This window comes from Coregonus clupeaformis, chromosome 1, assembly GCF_020615455.1.
Source record: "Coregonus clupeaformis isolate EN_2021a chromosome 1, ASM2061545v1, whole genome shotgun sequence".
Classification (NCBI taxonomy): Eukaryota; Metazoa; Chordata; class Actinopteri; order Salmoniformes; family Salmonidae; genus Coregonus; species Coregonus clupeaformis.
Window position 1 is genome coordinate 21224833 of NC_059192.1, and position 24501 is coordinate 21249333.

At 42.8% G+C, this 24501-nt stretch overlaps 1 protein-coding gene across 4 annotated transcripts in view; it reads left to right on the forward strand.

Moving 5' to 3' along the window:
- Positions 1 to 424: 424 nt before the first annotated feature.
- Positions 425 to 24501, forward strand: part of sema4gb (sema domain, immunoglobulin domain (Ig), transmembrane domain (TM) and short cytoplasmic domain, (semaphorin) 4Gb) — a 47575-nt gene continuing 23498 nt past the window's right edge. The window contains exons 1-3 of one of the 4 annotated variants that reach the window (XM_041850184.2): positions 426 to 648; positions 10223 to 10369; positions 11703 to 11979. In XM_041850184.2, the coding sequence (XP_041706118.1) occupies positions 11847 to 11979 (133 nt within the window). In that variant the 5' untranslated portion in view covers positions 426 to 648; positions 10223 to 10369; positions 11703 to 11846. Of the gene's footprint in view, positions 649 to 8670; positions 10370 to 11702; positions 11980 to 24501 lie in introns of those variants that run through there. The other 3 variants (XM_041850319.2, XM_041850073.2, XM_041850261.2) reach the window with 3 other exon arrangements.

Below are 24501 nucleotides of genomic sequence, written 5' to 3' on the forward strand. Positions count from 1 at the left end.
CGTGAAAAGAGTGTCCCTGATACATACAGTCCCTCTCACTTCAACTCCCATGGTCCCCCAATAGGTGGCGCTCAGTCGATATGTGTGCATCTTTATCATGATAAAGAAATGAATGAAACATGTAAACTGTGAAAACATGACTAAGAGCGCCTGATGCAATTTCCAGCATAACCTGTGTAAAATCTATTTAACCTGTCAGAAATCAATCACACACACACATGAATTTATATGAGGGATAATAACATTTATTATATGGATTTGAATATAGTTTAATCGAAGGAGGCTATTAGAATTATATATGCTGTAGGCTTTCCAAATCAGGCACACACATTAAGTTTGACCAATTAGTTGCATGTTATCATGTCAGAAGTAGCAAGGATATGAGCATAGAGAGAATTGTTTACAATGGCAAAAGGGGATTCAAATTCTGATTTGAAACCATTTGCGCATGTTTTGAGAGAGAGAGAGAGAGTGCGAGCGACACCGGTGTACGGTCTAGAATACACATGTGCATGCAGAATACGCTGGTTTTGACAGAGCAGAGGCTGGCATCTGCGCGCGGGACTACGCACCACTCTACCACGCGGGGACTCAACAAATAATTATTATTCAGAAGAGAATTCCCTAGTTTCGTAGAACATTTGCAAGGTAAGATTAACAACATTGTAACTACAGTAGGCTTACTGTACTGTACACTACTCTACCGTAGTCTACTGCTCTATATTGTATTTCGTTCAGTTTACCTATTCAGCCTTGAATGGGGTGTGAGAGGTATGAGACAAATTACAGGCAGGTGAAGGTGACTGAGAATGCGCTCTGCGAGGTGTTCTTTAAAATGCTGCAGTGTTCGTCAGACAGGTTACATTGTGGAAATGTGTATTGCATCGGTGGTGTACTCGGCTAGGATAATTTATTTTAGACGGAGCACATCGCACGGTTATTATTAATATCTGAAAATGTGTGATAACATGGGACAACACCTGCGCGCGTGGAAGAATCGTCAGAAGTTATGTTGGAATGTGTACATTGGGGCGCTGGAATGCACATTAAGCATATGGTTTTGTCTGATCTCGGTAATAATACAAAAAATGTAGCCTACAAAATTGCTATGATATTGAGAACCAGCCTGGTCTCATAGACTAGACCTAACATAGTCAATGTAAATCCGGGACACTCAAATTAGTATGATATGTTATGTTTGATATGGTTACATAAGACAGAAGGTTAATGCCCAAATCAAACAAAAAGCATATTTTTGATGCTCGTGAACGAGCATGTACACGCTGGAATTAGAATGCACGGTAGTGAATGAGCGAAAACAGATGGACTGCGAGCATCAACTTCAAATTAGAAAGCATGCAAACAACAAATGCTGAGCCTTTATATTCATGCATAATGGTCCAAATAATGAAAGATACTGTAGTTTTGAGTTCCACAAAGTGGGTGTGGAAGAGGTGAAAAAAGTGTTGCTATCTATAAATAAGGACAAAACACCTGGTACCGTCAACCTGGATGGTAAATTGCTGAGGTTGGTAGCAGAATACATTGTGACTCCTGTTTGCCACATAATTTTCATGTACATTTTAGTCATTTAGCAGACTCTCTATCATCAATTGAAGCCTAGAAGAGGGTGTGTGCCCTCAGACATGGAGGGAGGCAAAGGTCATTCCGCTACCCAAGAATAGCAGGTCACCTTTTAATGGTTCAAACAGCCGACCAATCAGCTTGTTACAAGTGCTTAGCAAACTTATGGGAAAAATGGTGTTTGATCAAATACAAAGTTATTTTACAGAAAACTAATTAACAACAGACTTTCAGCATGCTTAGAGGGAAGGGAACTCAACATGCTCGGCACAGACACAAATGACTGATGATGGCTGAAAGAAATTGATAGTGAGAAGATTGTGGGAGCTGTTTTGTTAGACTTCAGTGCAGCTTTTGATGTACAGTGGGGGAAAAAAATATTTAGTCAGCCACCAATTGTGCAAGTTCTCCCACTTAAAAAGATGAGAGAGGCCTGTAATTTTCATCATAGGTACACGTTAACTATGACAGACAAAATGAGAAAAAAAATCCAGAAAATCACATTGTAGGATTTTTAATGAATTTATTTGCAAATTATGGTGGAAAATAAGTATTTGGTCACATACAAACAAGCAAGATTTCTGGCTCTCACAGACCTGTAACTTCTTCTTTAAGAGGCTCCTCTGTCCTCCACTCGTTACCTGTATTAATGGTACCTGTTTGAACTTGTTATCAGTATAAAATACACCTGTCCACAACCTCAAACAGTCACACTCCAAACTCCACTATGGCCAAGACCAAAGAGCTGTCAAAGGACACCAGAAACAAAATTGTAGACCTGCACCAGGCTGGGAAGACTGAATCTGCAATAGGTAAGCAGCTTGGTTTGAAGAAATCAACCGTGGGAGCAATTATTAGGAAATGGAAGACATACAAGACCACTGATAATCTCCCTCGATCTGGGGGCTCCACGCAAGATCTCACCCTGTGGGGGTCAAAATGATCACAAGAACGGTGAGCAAAAATCCCAGAACCACACAGGGGGGACCTAGTGAATGACCTGCAGAGAGCTGGGACCAAAGTAACAAAGCCTACCATCAGTAACACACTACGCCGCCAGGGACTCAAATCCTGCAGTGCCAGACATGTCCCCCTGCTTAAGCCAGTACATGTCCAGGCCCTTCTGAAGTTTGCTAGAGTGCATTTGGATGATCCAGAAGAGGATTGGGAGAATGTCATATGGTCAGATGAAACCAAAATATAACTTTTTGGTAAAAACTAAACTCGTCGTGTTTGGATGACAAAGAATGCTGAGTTGCATCCAAAGAACACCATACCTACTGTGAAGCATGGGGGTGGAAACATCATGCTTTGGGGCTGTTTTTCTGCAAAGAGACCAGGACGACTGATCCATGTAAAGGAAAGAATGAATGGGGCCATGTATCGTGAGATTTTGAGTGAAAACCTCCTTCCATCAGCAAGGGCATTGAAGATGAAACGTGGCTGGGTCTTTCAGCATGACAATGATCCCAAACACACCGCCCGGGCAACGAAGGAGTGGCTTCGTAAGAAGCATTTCAAGGTCCTGGAGTGGCCTAGCCAGTCTCCAGATCTCAACCCCATAGAAAATCTATGGAGGGAGTTGAATGTTGCCCAGCGACAGCCCCAAAACATCACTGCTCTAGAGGAGATCTGCATGGAGGAATGGGCCAAAATACCAGCAACAGTGTGTGAAAACCTTGTGAAGACTTACAGAAAACGTTTGACCTGTGTCATTGCCAACAAAGGGTATATAACAAAGTATTGAGAAACTTTTGTTATTGACCAAATACTTATTTTCCACCATAATTTGCAAATAAATTCATTAAAAATCCTACAATGTGATTTTCTGGAATTTTTTTCTCATTTTGTCTGTCATAGTTGACGTGTACCTATGATGAAAATTACAGGCCTCTCTCATCTTTTTAAGTGGGAGAACTTGCACAATTGGTGGCTGACTAAATACTTTTTTCCCCCACTGTAATTGATTATAACCTATTACTGAAAAAAACGTAGGTGTTATGGATTTGCATTCTCTGCTTTATTATGGATTGAGAGTTACCTATCTAATAGAACAGAGGGTTTTCATTAATGGAAGCCTCTCGCATGCAAATTCAGTTGAGTGTGGTGTACCGCAGGGCAGCCGGCTAGGGCCATTATTGTTTTCACAAATGACCTTCCACTGACCTTAAATTAAGCCTGTGTGTCTATGCACGCTGACGACTCAACAGTATACACGTCGGCTGTAACAGTAAAATAAATAACTGAGACACTTAACATAGAGCTCCAGTCAGTTTTAGAATGGGTAACTAGCAATGGGCTGGTGCTAAATATAAAAAAAACCCGAAAAGCATACTTTTTGGGACAAATCACTCGCTCAATGCTAAACCTTATTTAGATCTATTATTGAATAATGTGGGTATTGAGCAAGTTCAGGAGACTAAATTACTGGTTGAAACCGTAGATAGCAAGCTGTCATGGTCAAAACATATAGACTTAATGGTTGCTAAAATGGGAAGAGGTCTGTCCATGATAGGACCAGTTGACCAGTCAGTTGACTAGGTTTGTCGCACCTGGACTACTGCCCAGCTGTATGGTCATGTGCGGCAAAGAAGGACATAGGTAAATTGCAGTTGGTCCAGAACAAAGCAGCACGTACAGTATCACACTTTGATGTACACGGAGGGAAAGTGTCAGTAACATGCATGTCAGTCTCTCCTGGCTCAAAGTGGAGGAGAGATTGACTGCATCACTATTGGTCTTTGTGCGAGGGATTGATGTGTTGAAGGTACCGAACTGTCTGTTCAAGCAGTTGGCACACAGTTCGGACACTCATCGGTACAAAACAAGACATGCAACCAGAGGTCTCTTCCCCAGGTCCAGAACAGAGGCTGGGAAATGCACAGTATTAAATAGAGCCATGACTACATGGAACTCTCTGCCACCCCAGGTAACTCAAGCTAGCAATAAAACCAGCAAAGCACCCCCACAGCATGATGCTGCCACCCCCGTGCATCACGGTTGGGATAGTGTTCTTCGGCTTGCAAGCGCCCCCCTTTTTCCTCCTAACATAACAATGGTCATTATGGCCAAACAGTTCTATTTTTGTTTCATCAGACCAGAGGACATTTCTCCAAAAATACGATCTTTGTCCCCATGTGCAGTTGCAAACCGTAGTCTGGCTTTTTTATGGCGGTTTTGGAGCAGTGGCTTCTTCCTTGCTGAGAGGCCTTTCAGGTTATGTCAATATAGGACTCGTTTTACTGTGGATATAGATACTTTTGTACCTGTTTCCTCCAGCATCTTCACAAGGTCCTTTGCTGTTGTTCAGGGATTGATTTGCACTTTTCGCACCAAAGTACATTCATCTCTAGGAGACAGAACGCTTCTCCTTCCTGAGCGGTATGACGGCTGCGTGGTCCCATGGTGTTTATACTTGCGTACTATTGTTTGTACAGATGAACGTGGTACCTTCAGGCGTTTGGAAATTGCTCCCAAGGATGAACTAGACTTGTGGAGGTCTACAATGTATTTTCTGAGGTCTTGGCTGATTTCTTTTGATTTCCCCATGATGTCAAGCAAAGAGGCACTGAGTTTGAAGGCAGGCCTTGAAATACATCCACAGGTACACCTGCAATTGACTCAAATTATGTTAATTAGCCTATCAGAAGCTTCTAAAGCCATGACATCATTTTCTGGAATTTTCCAAGCTGTTTAAAGGCACAGTCAACTTAGTGTATGTAAACTTCTGACCCACTGGAATTGTGATACAGTGAATTATAAGTGAAATAATCTGTCTGTAAACAATTGCTGGAAAAATTACTTGTGTCATGCACAAAGTAGATGTCCTAACCGACTTGCCAAAACTATAGTTAGCTAAAAAGAAATTAGTGGAGTGTTTGAAAAACAAGTTTTAATGACTCCAACCTAAGTGTATGTAAACTTCCGACTTCAACTGTATATCTTGTATTGTAATTTGCACTGTACTATGTATTAGACCTAGATATTGCGTGGATGTACTGATACAGTGAGGGGAAAAAGTATTTGATCCCCTACTGATTTTGATGGTACATGGCCCCATCCATCGTCCCTTTGATGCGGTGAAGTTGTCCTGTCCCCTTAGCAGAAAAACACCCCCAAAGCATAATGTTTCCACCTCCATGTTTGACGGTGGGGATGGTGTTCTTGGGGTCATATGCAGCATTCCTCCTCCTCCAAACATGGCGAGTTGAGTTGATGCCAAAGAGCTCAATTTTGGTCTCATCTGACAACAACACTTTCACCCAGTTCTCCTCTGAATCATTCAGATGTTCATTGGCAAACTTCAGACGGCCCTGTATATGTGCTTTCTTGAGCAGGGGGACCTTGCGGGCACTCCAGGATTTCAGTCCTTCACGGCGTAGTGTGTTACCAATTATTTTCTTGGTGACTATGGTCCCAGCTGCCTTGAGATCATTGACAAGATCCTCCCGTGTAGTTCTGGGCTGATTCCTCACCGTTCTCATGATCATTGCAACTCCACGAGGTGAGATCTTGCATGGAGCCCCAGGCCGAGGGAGATTGACAGTTTGTGTTTCTTCCATTTGCGAATAATCGCAACTGTTGTCACCTTCTCACCAAGCTGCTTGGCGATGGTCTTGTAGCCCATTCCAGCCTTGTGTAGGTCTACAATCTTGTCCCTGACATCCTTGGAGAGCTCTTTGGTCTTGGCCATGGTGGAGAGTTTGGAATCTGATTGATTGCTTCTGTGGACAGGTGTCTTTTATACAGGTAATAAACTGAGATTAGGAGCACTCCCTTTAAGAGTGTGCTCCTAATCTCAGCTCGTTACCTGTATAAAAGACACCTGGGAGCCAGAAATCTTTCTGATTGAGAGGGGGTCAAATACTTATTTCCCTCATTAAAATGCAAATCAATTTATAATATTTTTGAAATGCGTTTTTCTGGATTTTGTTGTTGTTATTCTGTCTCTCACTGTTCAAATAAACCTACCATTAAAATCATAGACTGATCATTTCTTTGTCAGTGGGCAAACTTACAAAATCAGCAGGGGATCAAATACTTTTTTCCCTCACTGTATGTAGGCTGTGTGACGTTTTAAATTGATGTGTTTCAGTCCTTGACTAATAATGTTCTGTACTATGTATTATGTTATGTTTCATGTGGACCCCAGGAAGAGTAGCTGATGCTTTTGCAGCGGCTAATGGCGATCCTAATAAATACCAATACCAAGTCTATTTTTCTTGCATCTACGCAAAGTAATGCTGGTAAAGTGAGCAGATAAATTGCCAGAAAATAGACTGTGCATTGTTACGTCTGGAATTGTGACATGTATAGTTAAAAAGTGTGAAACTCGAGGAACTCCGTTCAAGAGAGAATACTGTTATGTAGAAAGAACAAGAGTAGCTAAATTCTTCATAAACTGCTAGTGTGTATTAGCTACAACTCTCCTCACCTTCATGAGCTAACATTACAGGAGGCCGGTACGTTGGCTCCCGTAGGATATATAAGGGGAGTCAAAAGGAACACACAACAATAATTCACAAGGGCTACATCGCGAACAGAACAAATACAACTGTTTATTATCGATTTTCATGACAATTAAGTTGGCATACGCTACGCAGTGTATGTGAGTTGACGCTCTCTACTCTTGCACTCAAATTTTGAAGTTGTTGACGGCGTGTGGTTTCAGCTTAAGGCAAAATCGAAAGGAGGGTGGTTGGTCGGGATGAATTGGTGGTCGTATAACGTGAACGTCTAGCAACCCAAAGGTTGCGTGTTCGAATCTCATCACGAACAACTTTAGTGTTTTAGATAATTAGCTACTTTTCAACTACTTACTTTTTAGTTACTTTGAAATTACTAAGCATGTTAGCTAACCCTTCCCCTAACCTTAACACTTTACCCTAACCCTAAACCCAACCCCTAGCCTAGCTAACATTAGCTACAAATTGGAACTCGTAATATATCATATGTTTAGCAAATTCGTAACATATTGTACATTTTAGCAAATTCGTAAAATATCATACGGATTGTAATTCAGAACATATCAGACGAAATGGATGATGGACATCCACAAATTAATGCACATCATACTTAAGTAACATACTAAGTATCATACTAAATGGAGTGTCTCGGATCTACATACAGATTTATATGAAATGCTCTGAGACCAGGTTGTGAGAACATATAGCATTCAAGTTTATAGGGAACATTTTCCTGGCCATAGGCTACATTGCTGGGGGGGTGGGGGGATGGTTTAAATAACATCAACATCATGGGTGTAAGGGTTGGTGTGAGGTGTGACCCTGGTGCGGTGCAGGATAGACAGTAGGCAAGGATGGTGAAACAAGGATCTTTACTTGTGGTCCAAAAACCAGGATACAAAACAACGGACTATACACGAAAACAAATGAGGAGCACATAGGTCTCCAAAAAACAGGCTGACAGCAAACAATACGAAATACTAACTCTGACTGGAAAAACACAATGACACAGGGAGAACACTTCTCGAGTACCTGTAACTCTGTCACTGTGATGAGGTGTGAATGAAGGAGTCAGGCGCAGGAGGTAAAACACCAAAGTCCAGAGTTTATTCCGTTTACATAAATAAAACGCACCAAGCGTCAAAACGAAACTATCACAAGGGAAATATTCCACCATGGCAATAACAAATGGAAGAGTAGCTCAACCGAGCTACTTGCTCTCACAAAGAAACAATCACTCACAAAGACAAGGGGAACAGAGGGAACACTTATACACATACTAATTAGGGGAATGAGCACCAGGTGTGTGTGATTGACAAGACAAGACATGACAGGTGGAGTGATGAGAATGGGATCGGCAGTAGCTAGTAAGCCGGTGACAACGAACACCGAAACCTGCACGAACAAGGAGGGGAGGCAGCCTCGGCAGAAGTCGTGACAGTCACGTGATCCGACATTGATACGTACTGCTTGACATCAAGGAACTAGCAGAGAAAACTGAGCAAGGGAACACAGGGAAGTGAGGGCATAAATACACAGGTGAATCAGATAGCCACAGGTGACACCAATATGCAGATAATTAGTCCCGACTGTGAGTGAGGAGGTGCCTAAGGTTGTCGGAGGATGACACCTAGTGGGTCGCTCCGGAACTGCGACCCACTCCTGTAACACATGGGCATCCAGTGCCATCCTCTTCATGTTTGTGTATCACCAACCAATTGTTCAGTACTTTGCCATCAGTGTTAAAATGAAAGAGCGTAGCTACTTTTCCATCGCTAAGAAGGAAATGAATGCCCTAATATGGATTGGCATTTTTTTATTTATTTTTTCGTATCTCTATCAATGTGACAGCATTGTTAATATGCCTCTAATTACTATGTTGTGGTAATGTTGTGACAATGTTGTGCCAATGTAGTTTGTTATTGGGTGCAATGTGTCAGATAAGGCTAAAGACATTGGCACAACATTCTCACAACATAGTAATAGAGGCATATTAACAATGCTGTCACATGTTAAATTGTCATCCGGTTCAAAGGATATGCTTGATACCCAAATAAGATTGACATAGACATCTCAATAATTCTGTATACAGTTCTTTAGACTTATCCAGAATAGAATGACAGATTATTGGAAACACAATCCCATTTTCATGCTACTTTGCCTTGCTGTCTCCGAGTGGATATGGTCTCTGCTTAGAGCAGGGTGATTTCATTCATCCATCCTCATTCATTTGATTAATCTCTTCAATTATAGGTATTTATTTCATGCTTGCCAAACAAGTATCCGACAGCAGTAAAGGCAGAACTCTTTCCCCCCTGCTATGTGGGACAGAAAAAGTAGGTCTAAACCAATCACTTGAAAGACTTAAAGGTGCAATATGCAGAAATTGCTCCACCATTTCCTGGTAGCTAAAATTATATTATTGTGCCTAATTTCAGTTTATGTGAGAAAACAAGCAGTCATTGTGTAGAGATTCATAGTACCATCTAAACCGCTCTGAAATATATTGACCATAACCAAAAACATTGTATTTTCAACTGTTTGAAGCTGGTGTACAAAACCGAAAGTAAATTCAAAAACGAAACGTAAGAAGGGGAAGTATGGAAATAGCGCACATAGAACAGATCTACCGCTTCTTAGACTTGCTTTCAATTAGAATTTTGGTGAGATTTTCTTCTCATAGCTAAAGTAAAGCGAGGAAGAGAAGAGACAATTGGAGCGTATCACTTGGCCATCTGTAGAAATGTCAGACTGGATCAAATCTCGCATATTATTATGTCTTGCCTGACAGATGGCCATATCCAGAGAGACTATAACTCCATTTTATATCTTTGCACATTCTGTAGGCCATCAATCAATATAACTGGGCTTTCTGAACAGGGAGGCAACTGAGGTCAGTTTGTCAGAAACTGGTCAGAAACGCTCAGGGGAAGTAGCCTACAGCAGTAGTGCTGAAAAAGTAACACTCAACCCAGTACTTCTTCTGTCCCAGATAAAACCCTTAAAAATAGTTTCATTCCATGTCAACAATGAATACATGTAATATATTTGAGCTAAAAATAGACGTGAAAATATGTTTTGGCCAGATTTGAACTGTTTTCCAAAGCGTTTCAGGGGACATCCTGCTCGTGCTGTTTTGTTCGACCCCTTTGTTCGTGTGTGTTATGATCCAGGTGTGATACAGCTCAGGCAGATGTCTTTACCTTTCCATATGCAGTTTCCATGTTGTCGTCACGGTGACAACAGATAGGCAGTCATCGCCGGGCCACCTTCCACAAACAACACTATCAACACAATAGTGGCAGATGGGTGAGACCCTGGTGTGTTTACACTGTAGGCTGTGTGTGTGTGTGTGTGTGTGCGTGTGCAGTAGTGCTTCTCAACTCTGATCCTCAGATATCCCCAAGGTTGCTCATTTGTGTTCCAGCCTAGCACCAGGACACCTCATTCAACTCCTCAACTAATCATCAAGCCTGTTTGAATTAGGTATACCTTGGAGGTAGCCTACCTACAAAAGGACTGGAGTTGAGAAACACACAGACATACAACAGACTCAACCTTCCAGAAAGAGTTGCCTCCCTCTCTCTTTTCTCTCTCCGTGTGGGATCCTATAGAGAGGTTTGAGTGCCCTTTCAACTACTACAGAGTTCATTAGCCACATCATGTCTTCTACTGTGAAACATTATCAGAGATGCAGCCGGGGAGATCAAGGCTATGGGAATTATCCTGTGTCACTGTGCGGAGGAGAGGAGAACAGGATTCATGGCAGAGGCATTTAAAAATATATATTATTATTTTTACCCCTTTTTCTCCCCAATTGGTAGTTACAGTCTTGTCCCATCGCTGCAACTCCCGTACGGACACGGGAGAGGCGAAGGTCGAGAGCTGTGCGTCCTCCGAAACACAACCCAACCAAGCCGCACTGCTTCTTGACACAATGGCCGCTTAACCCGGAAGCCAGCCGTACACCTGGCGACCGTGTCAGCGTGCACTGTGCCCGGCCCGCCACAGGAGTCACTAGTGCACGATGGGACAAGAATATCCCTGCCAGCCAAACCCTCCCCTAACCTGGACGACGCTGGGCCAATTGTGTGCTGCCCCATGGGTCTCCCGGTCGCGGCGGGCTGCGACAGAGCCTGGACTTGAACCAGGATCTCTAGTGGCACAGCTAGCACTGCGATGCAGTGCCTTAGACCACTGCGCCACTCGGGAGGGCAGAGGCCTCTGATCAGTGACAGAGCGCGTGAGTGCGGGACACCAGGCGGAGACTGTGCTGATGGCATCGGGCCTAATCACTAGATTAGTCATCAGATAGCCTACCCCGCCTAGCCTAGCCCCCTGACGCACACTGCTAATTAGGAAGTGGAGAAGTGGAGAAGTGGAGCGATGTGCCAGAATATTAGAGAAAACAACAATACTTCTTCATCATCAACTTTTTTAATTGGTATTTTATGTAACACGTCTTGTACTAATTGTTCCTAAGCTAATGTGGGGTGACGCAGTGTGATTATGCACAAATTCAACCTGGCCCAGGAAATCAACACACACACACGTACACACACACTCATCTAAACAATGGCATCTATAGTTGCAAGTTGCACTACATCCTTATGGATCTCTATGAGGGATAACATCTGTTTTTCTTCTGTGTAGAGTGAGCCTTCCTACAGACCGAGGATGACCTAGAAGCCACCACTGCTGAGCCCAACAGAGCAGGATATCATTCTTGTGTGTGTAAGCAACAAGGTGTGTGACAGAAAACAGGGCTCCACCAGCACCCGGGTCAGCCTGTCAAACATGGAGGGCCACGTCACACTGCTGCCCCCCCTGCTGCTGCTGCTCCTCTGTAGCCTGTCAGGGGTGTGGGGGTTCCCCTTCGGCCCCGTCCTTGACATGGACGTCACCCCCAGGACCACAGTGTTCTCCCAAGGTAAGATCAGACCAAGGCTCCAGCTCTGATGTACACTCTTAGAAAAAGGGTTCTAAAAGGGTTCTTCGGCTGTCCCCATAGGAAAACCTTTTTTTGGCTCCAGGTTGAACCCCTTTTGGTTCCAGGTAAAACACTTTTGGGTTCAATGTAGAACCCTCTACAGAAAGGGTTCTATATGGAACCTAAAGGGGTTCTACCTGGAACCAAAATGGTTCTACCAGGAACAAAAGAGGGTTCTTCAAAGGGTTATCATATGGGGTCAGCCGAGGATCCCTTTTAGGTTCTTTATTTCTAAGAGTTTATACTAGTTTGACCCAGAAGGTTGTCCTGTCAACGAGACTGCACCTGACCTAGGGAAAACTCTGGGACCTAGCTATAGGCTGAGGCCTAGGAATTTTTCCTGGTCAGATCACATGGCCTGGAAAAACTCCTGGCTCTACTTATAGGACATCTACTGTATACTAGTATCACACTTGGTGTCCTGATTCAATACAACTGACTTTAAACAAGTGGCACAGTTTTGGAATTGGCCCTAAAGACAGCCAGCCCCTACTTCCAGGGAGTTATTAATCATCTCTCTCAAGTCAAGTCCTAGTTCACTTAGTTCACTGTGCAGCTCTAATGAAACACTAGAGAATAGACAGAAGCTCCCATAGAATATGACCCCTCTATGGTGGAGCCCTGACCAGTGCCTGTGTAGAAAATGAAATAGTACTGAATAGGGGATTTTACAAAGAAGGGGTGAGGGTACATCATTTACACGCATCAGCATCTCTTTCCCTCCCATATCAGCTCAGCCTCTCTTTCTCTATCCACTGCAGCAGAATCTATCCACTGATCAACCAGCAGAATCTATCCACTGATCACCCAGCAAGCTACTGTAGCAAAGGGATTACCCAGCCCTGGCAGGCTCTTCAGGTGACTATTCTGTACCTGGCTGCTCTCTCCTCTCCACTCCTCTCTACTCCTGTCTCGAGAGGAGGAATATTATTAACAGAGGAGGGGAGTGAAGAGAGCCGGGTGTATCGACTGCCTGGACTGTGATGCAGTCACAAAACCAGGCTATTACAGTGGAAAGAGATGGTTAGAGATAAGATTGACAGGACTTTTAGGGGGGTTAAAGGGGACATAAAACCACCCAAAAGAATGGGTTGAATATTTCTTCCCTCTACCCATTCAGGGAAATGGATTCCAGATAATTTGATATGTAAGTCTTAGTAAGTTCCTATGGTCTTAGTAAGAATCATGTTATTTTGTTCAGAAAGCCTCTATTGCTAATTTGGTACACTATTTTATTATAGACGTGTGTGGTACAGAGTCGGTTTATCACATTTTTCTATTTTTCTCCTTGTCCTTGTAGAAGGAAACCCGTGACCTACATTCAGACTCCCATGGGCTGTGTGTGTGTGTGTGCGTGTGCGTGTGTGTGTGTGTGTGTGTGTGTGTGTGTGTGTGTGTGTGTGTGCGTGCTTGTGTGCATGCATGTATGATCTCAAATCTGCACATGCATGCACCCCCAGTCACTTTACCTTAGGCGAAACATGCCCCAGTGCAGAATGAAGTGTAGAGTGTAGAGAGTAGCACCTCATAGAGAAAAATGGCCGTAATGTGTATGAAAAGGGGGACTATTTTATGTGGGTGGTGCTGGTGGTGGTACTGTATGACCACCATTGGTAGTCTGAGAGCACAGCTATATTCATCTCTGTGGGTGGGGTGAGAGGGCGATCATTAATTTGCTTTGTTTTACAGTTGGTCTGTAGGAGTAGGTGTACATTGACTCGCAATAAAACGGAGCAAGGATTTATAAGCTCGCTAAGAAATGGCATATCTGACATACTGTAATTTAAAAAATGTGTATGCGTGCATGTTTGTGTGTGTGTGTGTGTGTGTGTGTGTGTGTGTGTGAGTGTGTCTCTCTGTGGTTAGATGAATGCTTGACTCTGGTCTGAACTCAAGGGAGGAACCTAAGGGATTGTCTCCCACTCTCTCTGCTGGTGCCAACCAGACCTGAAATAATGGAACCATGCATGCAATATTGATGCATGTGTAAGATCTGTCTACTGTTGCTATGAGGAGAGAGTGCAGCGGAGGTCTTGATAGTAGTGGATTTCTATGTATTATTTAGTCATTGGTTTAGAATATTGCAGTTTCTTCAGTTGAAAAGGGGAGATTTTATGTAGACTAGCATACCACTCCTGAGGCATGTAGCTATGTTCAGGGCTTGCGATTGTAAGGTTAATAATTGGCAATAATGACCTGTAATTCACATATATTTAGTCAAGTCAGTTGTTGTGTCTAGGTGAACAGAAAAAAGGACAGGTTACTCAGTAAATCACTAATGAGTTGACATGGGCTCAATCTGAAAACAAGTGTTTTGTCTCTCTCAGCCCCTAGAGTCTATCTCTCTGCCTTTCGTTCTTCTTGTTGGATGCAGCATCTCACAATTTGTTCTCACCAGTCAGTGTTTGCAGAAAATGGCTTCTTTTAATGTGACACTCCTCTGGTGACAATAGAGAGGAATTGGACATCTAAACCCTGGTGAGTTATCCAGTGATGCTCTGATCGATTTCTTTCTCTGGTGTTCCCTGGGCTTGGTGGTTGTGACAGGATCTTAGCAGAGACAGACTCTGCCTAGATACCTGAACTAGCACCAGGATAGGAGTTGTATACTGTATGCACTAACTGTAAGAGTCTTTGCTACCATCATAAGATAATATATCTGCTTTTTGTTATTGCTGTGCGAGCACTGCTTTCATTGTAATATCATCTTTCAAAACACTCATGGTAAAAAAAAATGTATTCGGAAAAACACAGTCAGGCTGATAAAGATAAATAGAAAGGGTTACATTGTGACAGACAACCACGAGAGCTGCATAAGGCCAAAACCACAGTACTGCCAAACATCACAAGTATGATGGTAAATATGACAGACCACTCGTGATAGAGAGAACACACTTGTTTATGTTGACAGTGTGTGGGCTGTTCTATCCTGATGATTCATTTAAGGAAATGAAGCCACTAGTGGTGAGGCAGCTATGCCGATCCTTGGTTGAAATAATCGATTTTTAGATATTTTTAGATAGAGAAAATAGGATACAGGAAATGTACTCTTGATCATTTAATTTTGTCAAACTTCATTTTAAAAGAAGTCAGTACTTTATAGTCTTGCTTCTCAAGATGTACATTTGGGTGAAATGTAGTCCAATCATGTTCTATTCAGAAATCTATGACTGTTATGACCAGAAGGCTAGCACTCCTACGGTTTGCCTTGTCTGATATTGGTAGACCATTGGCTTATATAATAACATTGATCAACTTAGCAACAGCTGACAGTTCTCACCAGTTTCAACAGTGGTTAAGTCATGTGTTGTCCCCCCAGCACATGTACCCATGTGTGTGTGTGTGTCATGTGCCTGTCTTAGTCAGCCAGAGAGGATCAGGCGTGCGCATTGAGTCACAAGGGCAATCACACACAGAACAGCTCTATCCTCCCTCAATCCACACAGACACACACTGGATTTACTGTGCTTTTGGACGGACCCCAAGGAGAGGAAAACAGACAGACACACACACACACAACACAACACAAACACAAACACATCCTTTGCTCTTCTATCCATGAAAGCACCTGTAGGGACATAAACTCTTCACATACATAAACATACATAAACACAAATGCACCCTCAGACCTCTTCTGATGCTGAGAAAGCTGTCCCTACTTTTGCTCTGTGAGCCAGGTGAAATAGTATAGGTGCAAAGTGTGTGTGTTCAGTGTACACACAAGGTGCATTCAACGTGCGGCACTAGGGACAGGGGTTAGAGGTCACAGCGACAGCCACCATCAGATCCTCCTATCATCGCTGCACGACAATGGTAAATAGAAGAAACCGCCCCATCGGCTCAGACTCAGCTGGCATGCTCCGTCGCTTTGTTGACTCTCCTCATCGATTTGTTAATGGAGCACAGGGTGCAGCTTGTACTGTGGGTTTAGAACAGGGACCGTAAGCCAGTATATGTCTCTCTCTTTCTCTTTTTCTCTTTCTATCTCTCTCTCTCTCTCTCTCTCTCTCTCTCTCTCTCTCTCTCTCTCTCTCTCTCTCTCTCTCTCTCTCTCTCTCTCTCTCTCTCTCTCTCTCTCTCTCTCTCTCTCTCTCCTTTCCTTCTCTCCGTCTTTCCCTCTCTCCCTGTCTCTCTCTCTTGGTCTCTGTCTATCCTGTACTCTCTGTCTGCCTAATAGATTCTTGTTTTTTCCGTAGTTGGGAGGAAGCTGGGCTGTCCTAATACTTATGTATATATAATCGTATTCTTCTGTATTGAGAAAAATGTACCTACTATGACTGTGATATATGTTTGTCTCACCTAGCTATCTTAAGATGAATGCACTTACCGTAAGTCGCTTTGGATAAAAGCGTCTGCTAAATGACTAAAATGTAAATGTATAACCAACAATTATGAGCAATAACTGAACAAAAAAAGAAAATCGTCATAATCGTTTTAATACATTCATTGTAAGATTCAACTTTATTTTCAAGTAGATTTACCCAATATAAGTTTTTCATTTTAACATGAAGAGGGTAATAATTTTACGATCAAAAAGGCACGGTCAGAAGGAGAAGCTTAAATTCCAAATGTTCCATGGAGTCAAAAACATTTGTTTTTGAGACAGGGGTGTCACCAAAGCTGTGTTGTATTCATTAGGTATGTCATAGCTCATTTTCATTATCATACATTACAAGCTCCCAAAATAAAAAATTACAATAAAAATGTGCATGACAATTCATTCTTACCCAAAATTCAATAATCGTCACATCCCTACTTATGTGCTTGTTTGGCCTTAGAACGTTGCCTTCGGAGCAGCTCATAGGTCAGGCTTCTGACAGACATCAAGGACACTTCGCCCCAACTGCCTTGGGCGGCGGCCATTTTGCGTCATCCAGATCATCGTCATCATGGTCGGCCTATTTTAAAAATGAAGAATCCAAGGCTATTCTTGTGCACACACTTGGATTAGTCATAGAAGAAATGAAAAATGTGATTTGTTTTTACATTGCCACGGGCTGTCATTGTGTTAGCATAACTGTGCAAAATAAAATAATCTTGGGCAAAACATAATGTTATTGTGGGGTTAAAGTTGGGTTTTGAGAAAGGGAGAGTGATAGAGAGTGTGAGTGTGTGTTTGTGTCTGTCTGTCTGTCTGTCTGCCTGTGTCTGTCTGTGTATCTTTGTGTGTGTGCGCACGTATGCTTGTCTGTGTGTGTTGTTCTGTTTGTATGTGCCCTGCTGTGTCGTGACTGCCCCACCCCCACCTTCCTGCATAACCTCCAGTATGTCCTGACCTTTGAGTTGGTCAGTGGATAAGAGATGCTCATGGCTCACTCATGGCTCAGCCTGTCTCTCTGCCTGCCTGTCTGACTATCTCTCTGCCTGCCTGGTGCCCTCCTGACTCAGTCTGGTTGTATGGAGGGTTACTGGAAGATAGTCATGGGTGCTACTTGTACTATCACTATTGTATCCCTGAGAGACTGTTTGTGTGGGGAGGAGGTTTTCAAACAGGTTTGACAGCATAATGAAGTGACTTTACCAGTGACAAGTGACAACATGTAGTATTTGTTGTAGTAACTGGCAATCCCAATTTGTTGTCATTTTAGCCATTGCGGTCTGCGAGGGTGGTTGAATTATGCGAATTGTGCACCTGTCCTCAGAAATGTATTGAAGGATATTCTCTACTTCTTTTGTCAGAAACTACAGTAATGCATTTGATAACATTATTAACCTTATTAGAAGAACCCAATAAATCTGACTGGCAGGATTGTGTGTATTATAAGGATTGTCACAGTGTGGTCTCACCTTAGTGTGTTTTATTGAAACAATTTTTCAATCCTTATAGAATATCAAAGAGTCAAAACATGATTTAAATTAACCACATGGGCTATAAAAATAAAGATAAGATAAATCAAATCAAATTTGATTGGTCACATATACATATTTTGCAGATGTTATCACAGTTGCAGCAAAATGCTTATGTTTCCAGCTCCAGCAGTGCAGTAATACCTAACAATACACACAAATCGAAATAAAGAAATATCAGAACGAGCAATGTCCAAGTTTGAAAAAAATAAAATTATATATATATATATATATATATATATATATATACAGTGGGGGAAAAAAGTATTTAGTCAGCCACCAATTGTGCAAGTTCTCCCACTTAAAAAGATGAGAGAGGCCTGTAATTTTCATCATAGGTACACGTCAACTATGACAGACAAATTGAGAATTTTTTTCTCCAGAAAATCACATTGTAGGATTTTTAATGAATTTATTTGCAAATTATGGTGGAAAATAAGTATTTGGTCACCTACAAACAAGCAAGATTTCTGGCTCTCACAGACCTGTAACTTCTTCTTTAAGAGGCTCCTCTGTCCTCCACTCGTTACCTGTATTAATGGCACCTGTTTGAACCTGTTATCAGTATAAAAGACACCTGTCCACAACCTCAAACAGTCACACTCCAAACTCCACTATGGCCAAGACCAAAGAGCTGTCAAAGGACACCAGAAACAAAATTGTTGACCTGCACCAGGCTGGGAAGACTGAATCTGCAATAGGTAAGCAGCTTGGTTTGAAGAAATCAACTGTGGGAGCAATTATTAGGAAATGGAAGACATACCATTTGATAATCTCCCTCGATCTGGGGCTCCACGCAAGACCTCACCCCGTGGGGTCAAAATGATCACAAGAACAGTGAGCAAAAATCCCAGAACCACACAGGGGGACCTAGTGAATGACCTGCAGAGAGCTGGGACCAAAGTAACAAAGCCTACCATCAGAAACACACTACGCCGCCAGGGACTCAAATCCTGCAGTGCCAGACGTGTCCCCCTGCTTAAGCCAGTACATGTCCAGGCCCATCTGAAGTTTGCTAGAGTGCATTTGGATGATCCAGAAGAGGATTGGGAGAATGTCATATGGTCAGATGAAACCAAAATATAACTTTTTGGTAAAAACTCAACTCGTCGTGTTTGGATGACAAAGAATGCTGAGTTGCATCCAAAGAACACCATACCTACTGTGAAGCATGGGGGTGGAAACATCATGCTTTGGGGGTGTTTTTCTGCAAAGGGACCAGGACGACTGATCCGTGTAAAGGAAAGAATGAATGGGGACATGTATCGTGAGATTTTGAGTGAAAACCTCCTTCCATCAGCAAGGGCATTGAAGATGAAACGTGGCTGGGTCTTTCAGCATGACAATGATCCCAAACACACCTCCCGGGCAACGAAGGAGTGGCTTCGTAAGAAGCATTTCAAGGTCCTGGAGTGGCCTAGCCAGTCTCCAGATCTCAATCCCATAGAAAATCTTTGGAGGGAGTTGAAAGTCCGTGTTGCCCAGCGACAGCCCCAAAAGATCACTGTTCTAGAGGAGATCTGCATGGAGGAATGGGCCAAAATACCAGCAACAGTGTGTGAAAACCTTGTGAAGACTTACAGAAAACGTTTGACCTGTGTCATTGCCAACAAAGGGTATATAACAAAGTATTGAGAAACTTTTGTTATTGACCAAATACTTATTTTCCACCATAATTTGCAAATAAATTCATAAAAAATCCTACAATGTGATTTTCTGGATTTTTTTTCTCATTTTGTCTGTCATAGTTGACGTGTACCTATGATGAAAATTACAGGCCTCTCTCATCTTTTTAAGTGGGAGAACTTGCACAATTGGTGGCTGACTAAATACTTTTTTCCCCCACTGTATATATATATATATATATATATGTGTGTATATATATGTATATACAGTGCCTTGCAAAAGTATTCATCCCCCTTGGCGTTTTTCCTATTTTGTTGCATTACAAGCTGTAATTTAAATGGATTTTTATTTGGATTTCATGTAATGGACATACACAAAATTGTCCAAATTGGTGAAGTGAAATGAAAAAAATAACTGTTTTTTTTTATAATGGAAAAGTGATGCGTGCATATTTATTCACCCCCTTTGCTATGAAGCCCCTAAATAAGATCTGGTGCAACCAATTACCTTCAGAAGTCACATAATTAGTTAAATAAAGTCCACCTGTGTGCAATCTAAGTGTCACATGATCTGTCACATGATCTCAGTATATATACACCTGTTCTGAAAGGCCCCAGAGTCTGCAACACCACTAAGCAATGGGCACCACCAAGCAAGCGGCACCATGAAGACCAAGGAGCTCTCCAAACAGGTCAGGGACAAAGTTGTGGAGAAGTACAGATCAGGGTTGGGTTATAAACAAATATCCGAAACTTTGAACATCCCACGGAGCACCATTAAATCCATTATTTAAAAAATTGAAAGAATATGGCACCACAACAAACCTGCCAAGAGAGGGCCGCCCACCAAAACTCACGGACCAGGCAAGGAGGGCATTAATCAGAGAGGCAACAAAGAGACCAAAGATAACCCTGAAGGAGCTGTAAAGCTCCACAGCTGAGATTGGAGTATCTGTCCATAATACCACTTTAAGCCGTACACTCCACAGAGCTGGGCTTTACCGAAGAGTGGCCAGAAAAAAGTAAGCAAATATGTTTGTTGTTTACCAAAAGGCATGTTGGAGACTCCCCAAACATATGGAAGAAGGTACTCTGGTCAGATGATACTAAAATTTAGCTTTTTGGCCATCAAGGAAAACGCTATGTCTGGCACAAACCCAACACCTCTCATCACCCGAGACCACCATCCCCACAGTGAAGCATGTTGGTGGCAGCATCATGCTGTGGGAATGTTTTTAATCGTCAGGGACTGGGAAACTGGTCAGAATTGAAGGAATGATGGATGGCGCTAAATATAGGGAAATTCTCTAGGGAAACCTGTTTCAGTCTTCCAGAGATTTGAGACTGGGACGGAGGTTCACCTTCCAGCAGGACAATGACCCTAAGCATACTGCTAAAGCAACACTTGAGTGGTTTAAGGGGAAACATTTAAATGTATTGGAATGGCCTAGTCAAAGCCCAGACCTCAATCCAATGGAGAATCTGTGTTATGACTTAAAGATTGCTGTACACCAGCGGAACCCATCCAACTTATAATATAAATAATAATATGCCATTTAGCAGATGCTTTTATCCAAAGTGAATTACAGTCATGCATGCATATATTTTTACGTATGGGTGGTCCCAGGGATCGAACCCACTACCCTGGCGTTACAAGCGCCATGTTCTACCAATTGAGCTACAGAGGACCACACTTGAAGCACTTAAAGGAGCTGGAGCAGTTTTGCCTTGAAGAATGGGCAAAAATCCCAGTTGCTAGATGTGCCAAGCTTATAAAGACATACCCCAAGAGACTTGCAGCTGTAATTGCTGCAAAAGGTGGCTCTACAAAGTATTGACTTTGGGGGGGTGAATAGTTATGCACGCTCAAGTTTTCTGTTTTTTTGTCTTATTTCTTGTTTGTTTAACAATAAAAAATATTTTGCATCTTCAAAGTGGTAGGCATGTTGTGTAAATCAAATGATACAAAACATTTTAATTCCAGGTTGTAAGGCAACAAAATAGGAAAAATGCCAAGGGGGTGAATACTTTTGCAAGCCACTATAATGGTATGTATAGACAGTATGTGAGCCTTGACTAGAATACAGTATATACAGTGCATTCAGAAAGTATTCAGACCCCTTGACTTTTTCCACATTTTGTTACGTTACAGCCTTATTCTGAATTTGATTAAATTGTTTTTTCCCCCCTCATCAATCTACACACAACCCCCCATAATGACAAAGCAAAAACATGTTTATTTTTTGTGTGCAAATTTATAAAAAAAATGTAATACTGAAATATCACATTTACATAAGTATTCAGACTCTTTACTCAGTACTTTGTTGAAGCACCTTTGGCAGCGATTACAGCCTTGAGTCTTATTGGGTATGACGCTACAAGCTTGGCACAGCTGTATTTGGGGAGTTTCTCCCATTCTTCTCTGCAGATCCTCTCAAGCTCTGTCAGGTTGGATGGGGAGCATCGCTGCACAGCTATTTTCAGGTCTCTCCAGAGATGTTCGATCGGGTTCAAGTCCAGGGTCTGGATGGGCCACTCAAGGACATTCAGAGACTTGTCCCGAAGCCACTCCTGCGTTGTCTTGGCTGTGTGCTTAGGGTCGTTCTCCTGTTGGAAGGTGAACCTTTGCCCCAGTCTGAGGTCCTGAGTACTCTGGAGCAGGTTTTCATCAAGGATCTCTATGTACTTTGCTCCGTTCATCTTTCCCTCAATCCTGACTAGTCTCCCAGTCCCTGCCGCTGAAAAACATCCCCACAGCATGATGCTGCCACCACCATGCTTCACCGTAGGGATGGTACCAGGTTTCCTCCAGACGTGATGCTTGGCATTCAGGCCAAAGAGTTCAATCTTGGTTTCATCAGACCAGAGAATCTTGTTTCTCATGGACTGAGAGTCCTTCAGGTGCCTTTTGGCAAACTCCAAGCTGGCTGTCATGTGCCTTTTACTGAGGAGTGGCTTCCATCTGGCCACTCTACCATAAAGGCCTGATTGGTGGAGTGCTGCAGAGATGGTTGTCCTTCTGGATAGTTCTCCCAGCTCCACAGAGGAACTCTGGAGCTCCGTCAGAGTGACCATTGGATTCTTGGTCACCTCCCTGACCAAGGCCCTTCTCCCCCGATTGCTCAGTTTGGCTGGGCGGCCAGCTCTAGGAAGAGTCTTGGTGGTTCCAAACTTCTTCCATTTAAGAATAATGGAGGCCACTGTGTTCTTGGGGACTTTCAATGCTGCAGGAATGTTTTGGTACCCTTCCCCAGATCTGTGCCATGACACAATCCTGTCTTGGAGCTCTACGGACAATTCCTTCGACCTCATGGCTTAGTTTTTGCTCTGACATGCACTGTCAACTGTGGGACCTTATATAGACAGGTGTGTGCCTTTCCAAATCATGTCCAATCAAGTTGTAGAAACATGTCAAGGATGATCAATGGAAACAGGATGCACCTGAGCTCAATTTCGAGTCTCATAGCAAAGGGTCTGAATACTTATGTAAATAAGGTTTTTATTTTTATTTTTGTTTTATACATTTGCAAAGATTTCAAAAAACCTGCTTTCTCTTTGTCATTATGGGATATTGTGTGTACAGTCGTGGTCAAAAGTTTTGAGAATGACACAAATATTAATTTTCACAAAGTCTGCTGCCTCAGTTTTTATGATGGCAATTTGCATATACTCCAGAATGTTATGAAGAAGGATCAGATTAATTGCAATTAATTGCAAAGTCCCTCTTTGCCATGAAAATGAACTTAATCCCCCAAAAACATTTCCACTGCATTTCAGCCCTGCCACAAAAGGATCAGCTGACATCATGTCAGTGATTCTCTCGTTAACACAGGTGAGAGTGTTGGCGAGGACAAGGCTGGAGATCACTCTGTCATGCTGATTGAGTTAGAATAACAGACTGGAAGCTTTAAAAGGAGGGTGGTGCTTGAAATCATTGTTCTTACTCTGTTAACCATGGTTACCTGCAAGGAAACACGTGCCGTCATCATTGCTTTGCACAAAAAGGGCTTCACAGGCAAGGATATTGCTGCTAGTAAGATCAACCATTTATCGGATTATCAAGAATTTCAAGGAGAGAGGTTCAATTGTTGTGAAGAAGGCTTCAGGGCGCCCAAGAAAGTCCAGCATGCGCCCGGACCGTCTCCTAAAGTTGATTCAGCTGCGGGATCGGGGCACCACCAGAGCAGAGCTTGCTCAGGAATGGCAGCAGGCAGGTGTGAGTGCATCTGCACGCACAGTGAGGTGAAGACTTTTGGAGGATGGCCTGGTGTCAAGAAGGGCAGCGAGGAAGCCACTTCTCTCCAGGAAAAACATTAGGGACAGACTGATATTCTCCAAAAGGTACAGGGATTGGACTGCTGAGGACTGGGGTAAAGTCATTTTCTCTGATGAATCCCCTTTCCGATTGTTTGGGGCATCCGGAAAACACCTTGTCCGGAGAAGACAAGGTGAGCGCTACCAACAGTCCTGTGTCATGCCAACAGTAAAGCATCCTGAGACCCTTCATGTGTGGGGTTGCTTCTCAGCCAAGGGAGTGGGCTCACTCACAATTTTGCCTAAGAACACAGCCATGAATAAAGAATGGTACCAACACATCCTCCGAGAGTAACTTCTCCCAACCATCCAAGGTTGGTGACGAACAATGCCTTTTCCAGCATGATGGAGCACCTTGTCATAAGGCAAAAGTGATAACTAAGTGGCTTGGGGAACAAAACATCAACATTTTGGGTCCATGGCCAGGAAACTCCCCAGACCTTAATCCCATTGAGAACTTGTGGTCAATCCTCAAGAGGCGGGTGGACAAACAAAAACCCACAAATTCTGACAAACTCCAAGCATTGATTATGCAAGAATGGGCTGCCATCAGTCAGGATGTGGCCCAGAAGTTAATTGACAGCATGCGTTGGGCTGACCGCGCCACCCTCTGGAGAGCCCTGCGGTTGCGGATGGTGCAATTGCCGTACCAGGCAGTGATACATCCCAACAGGAT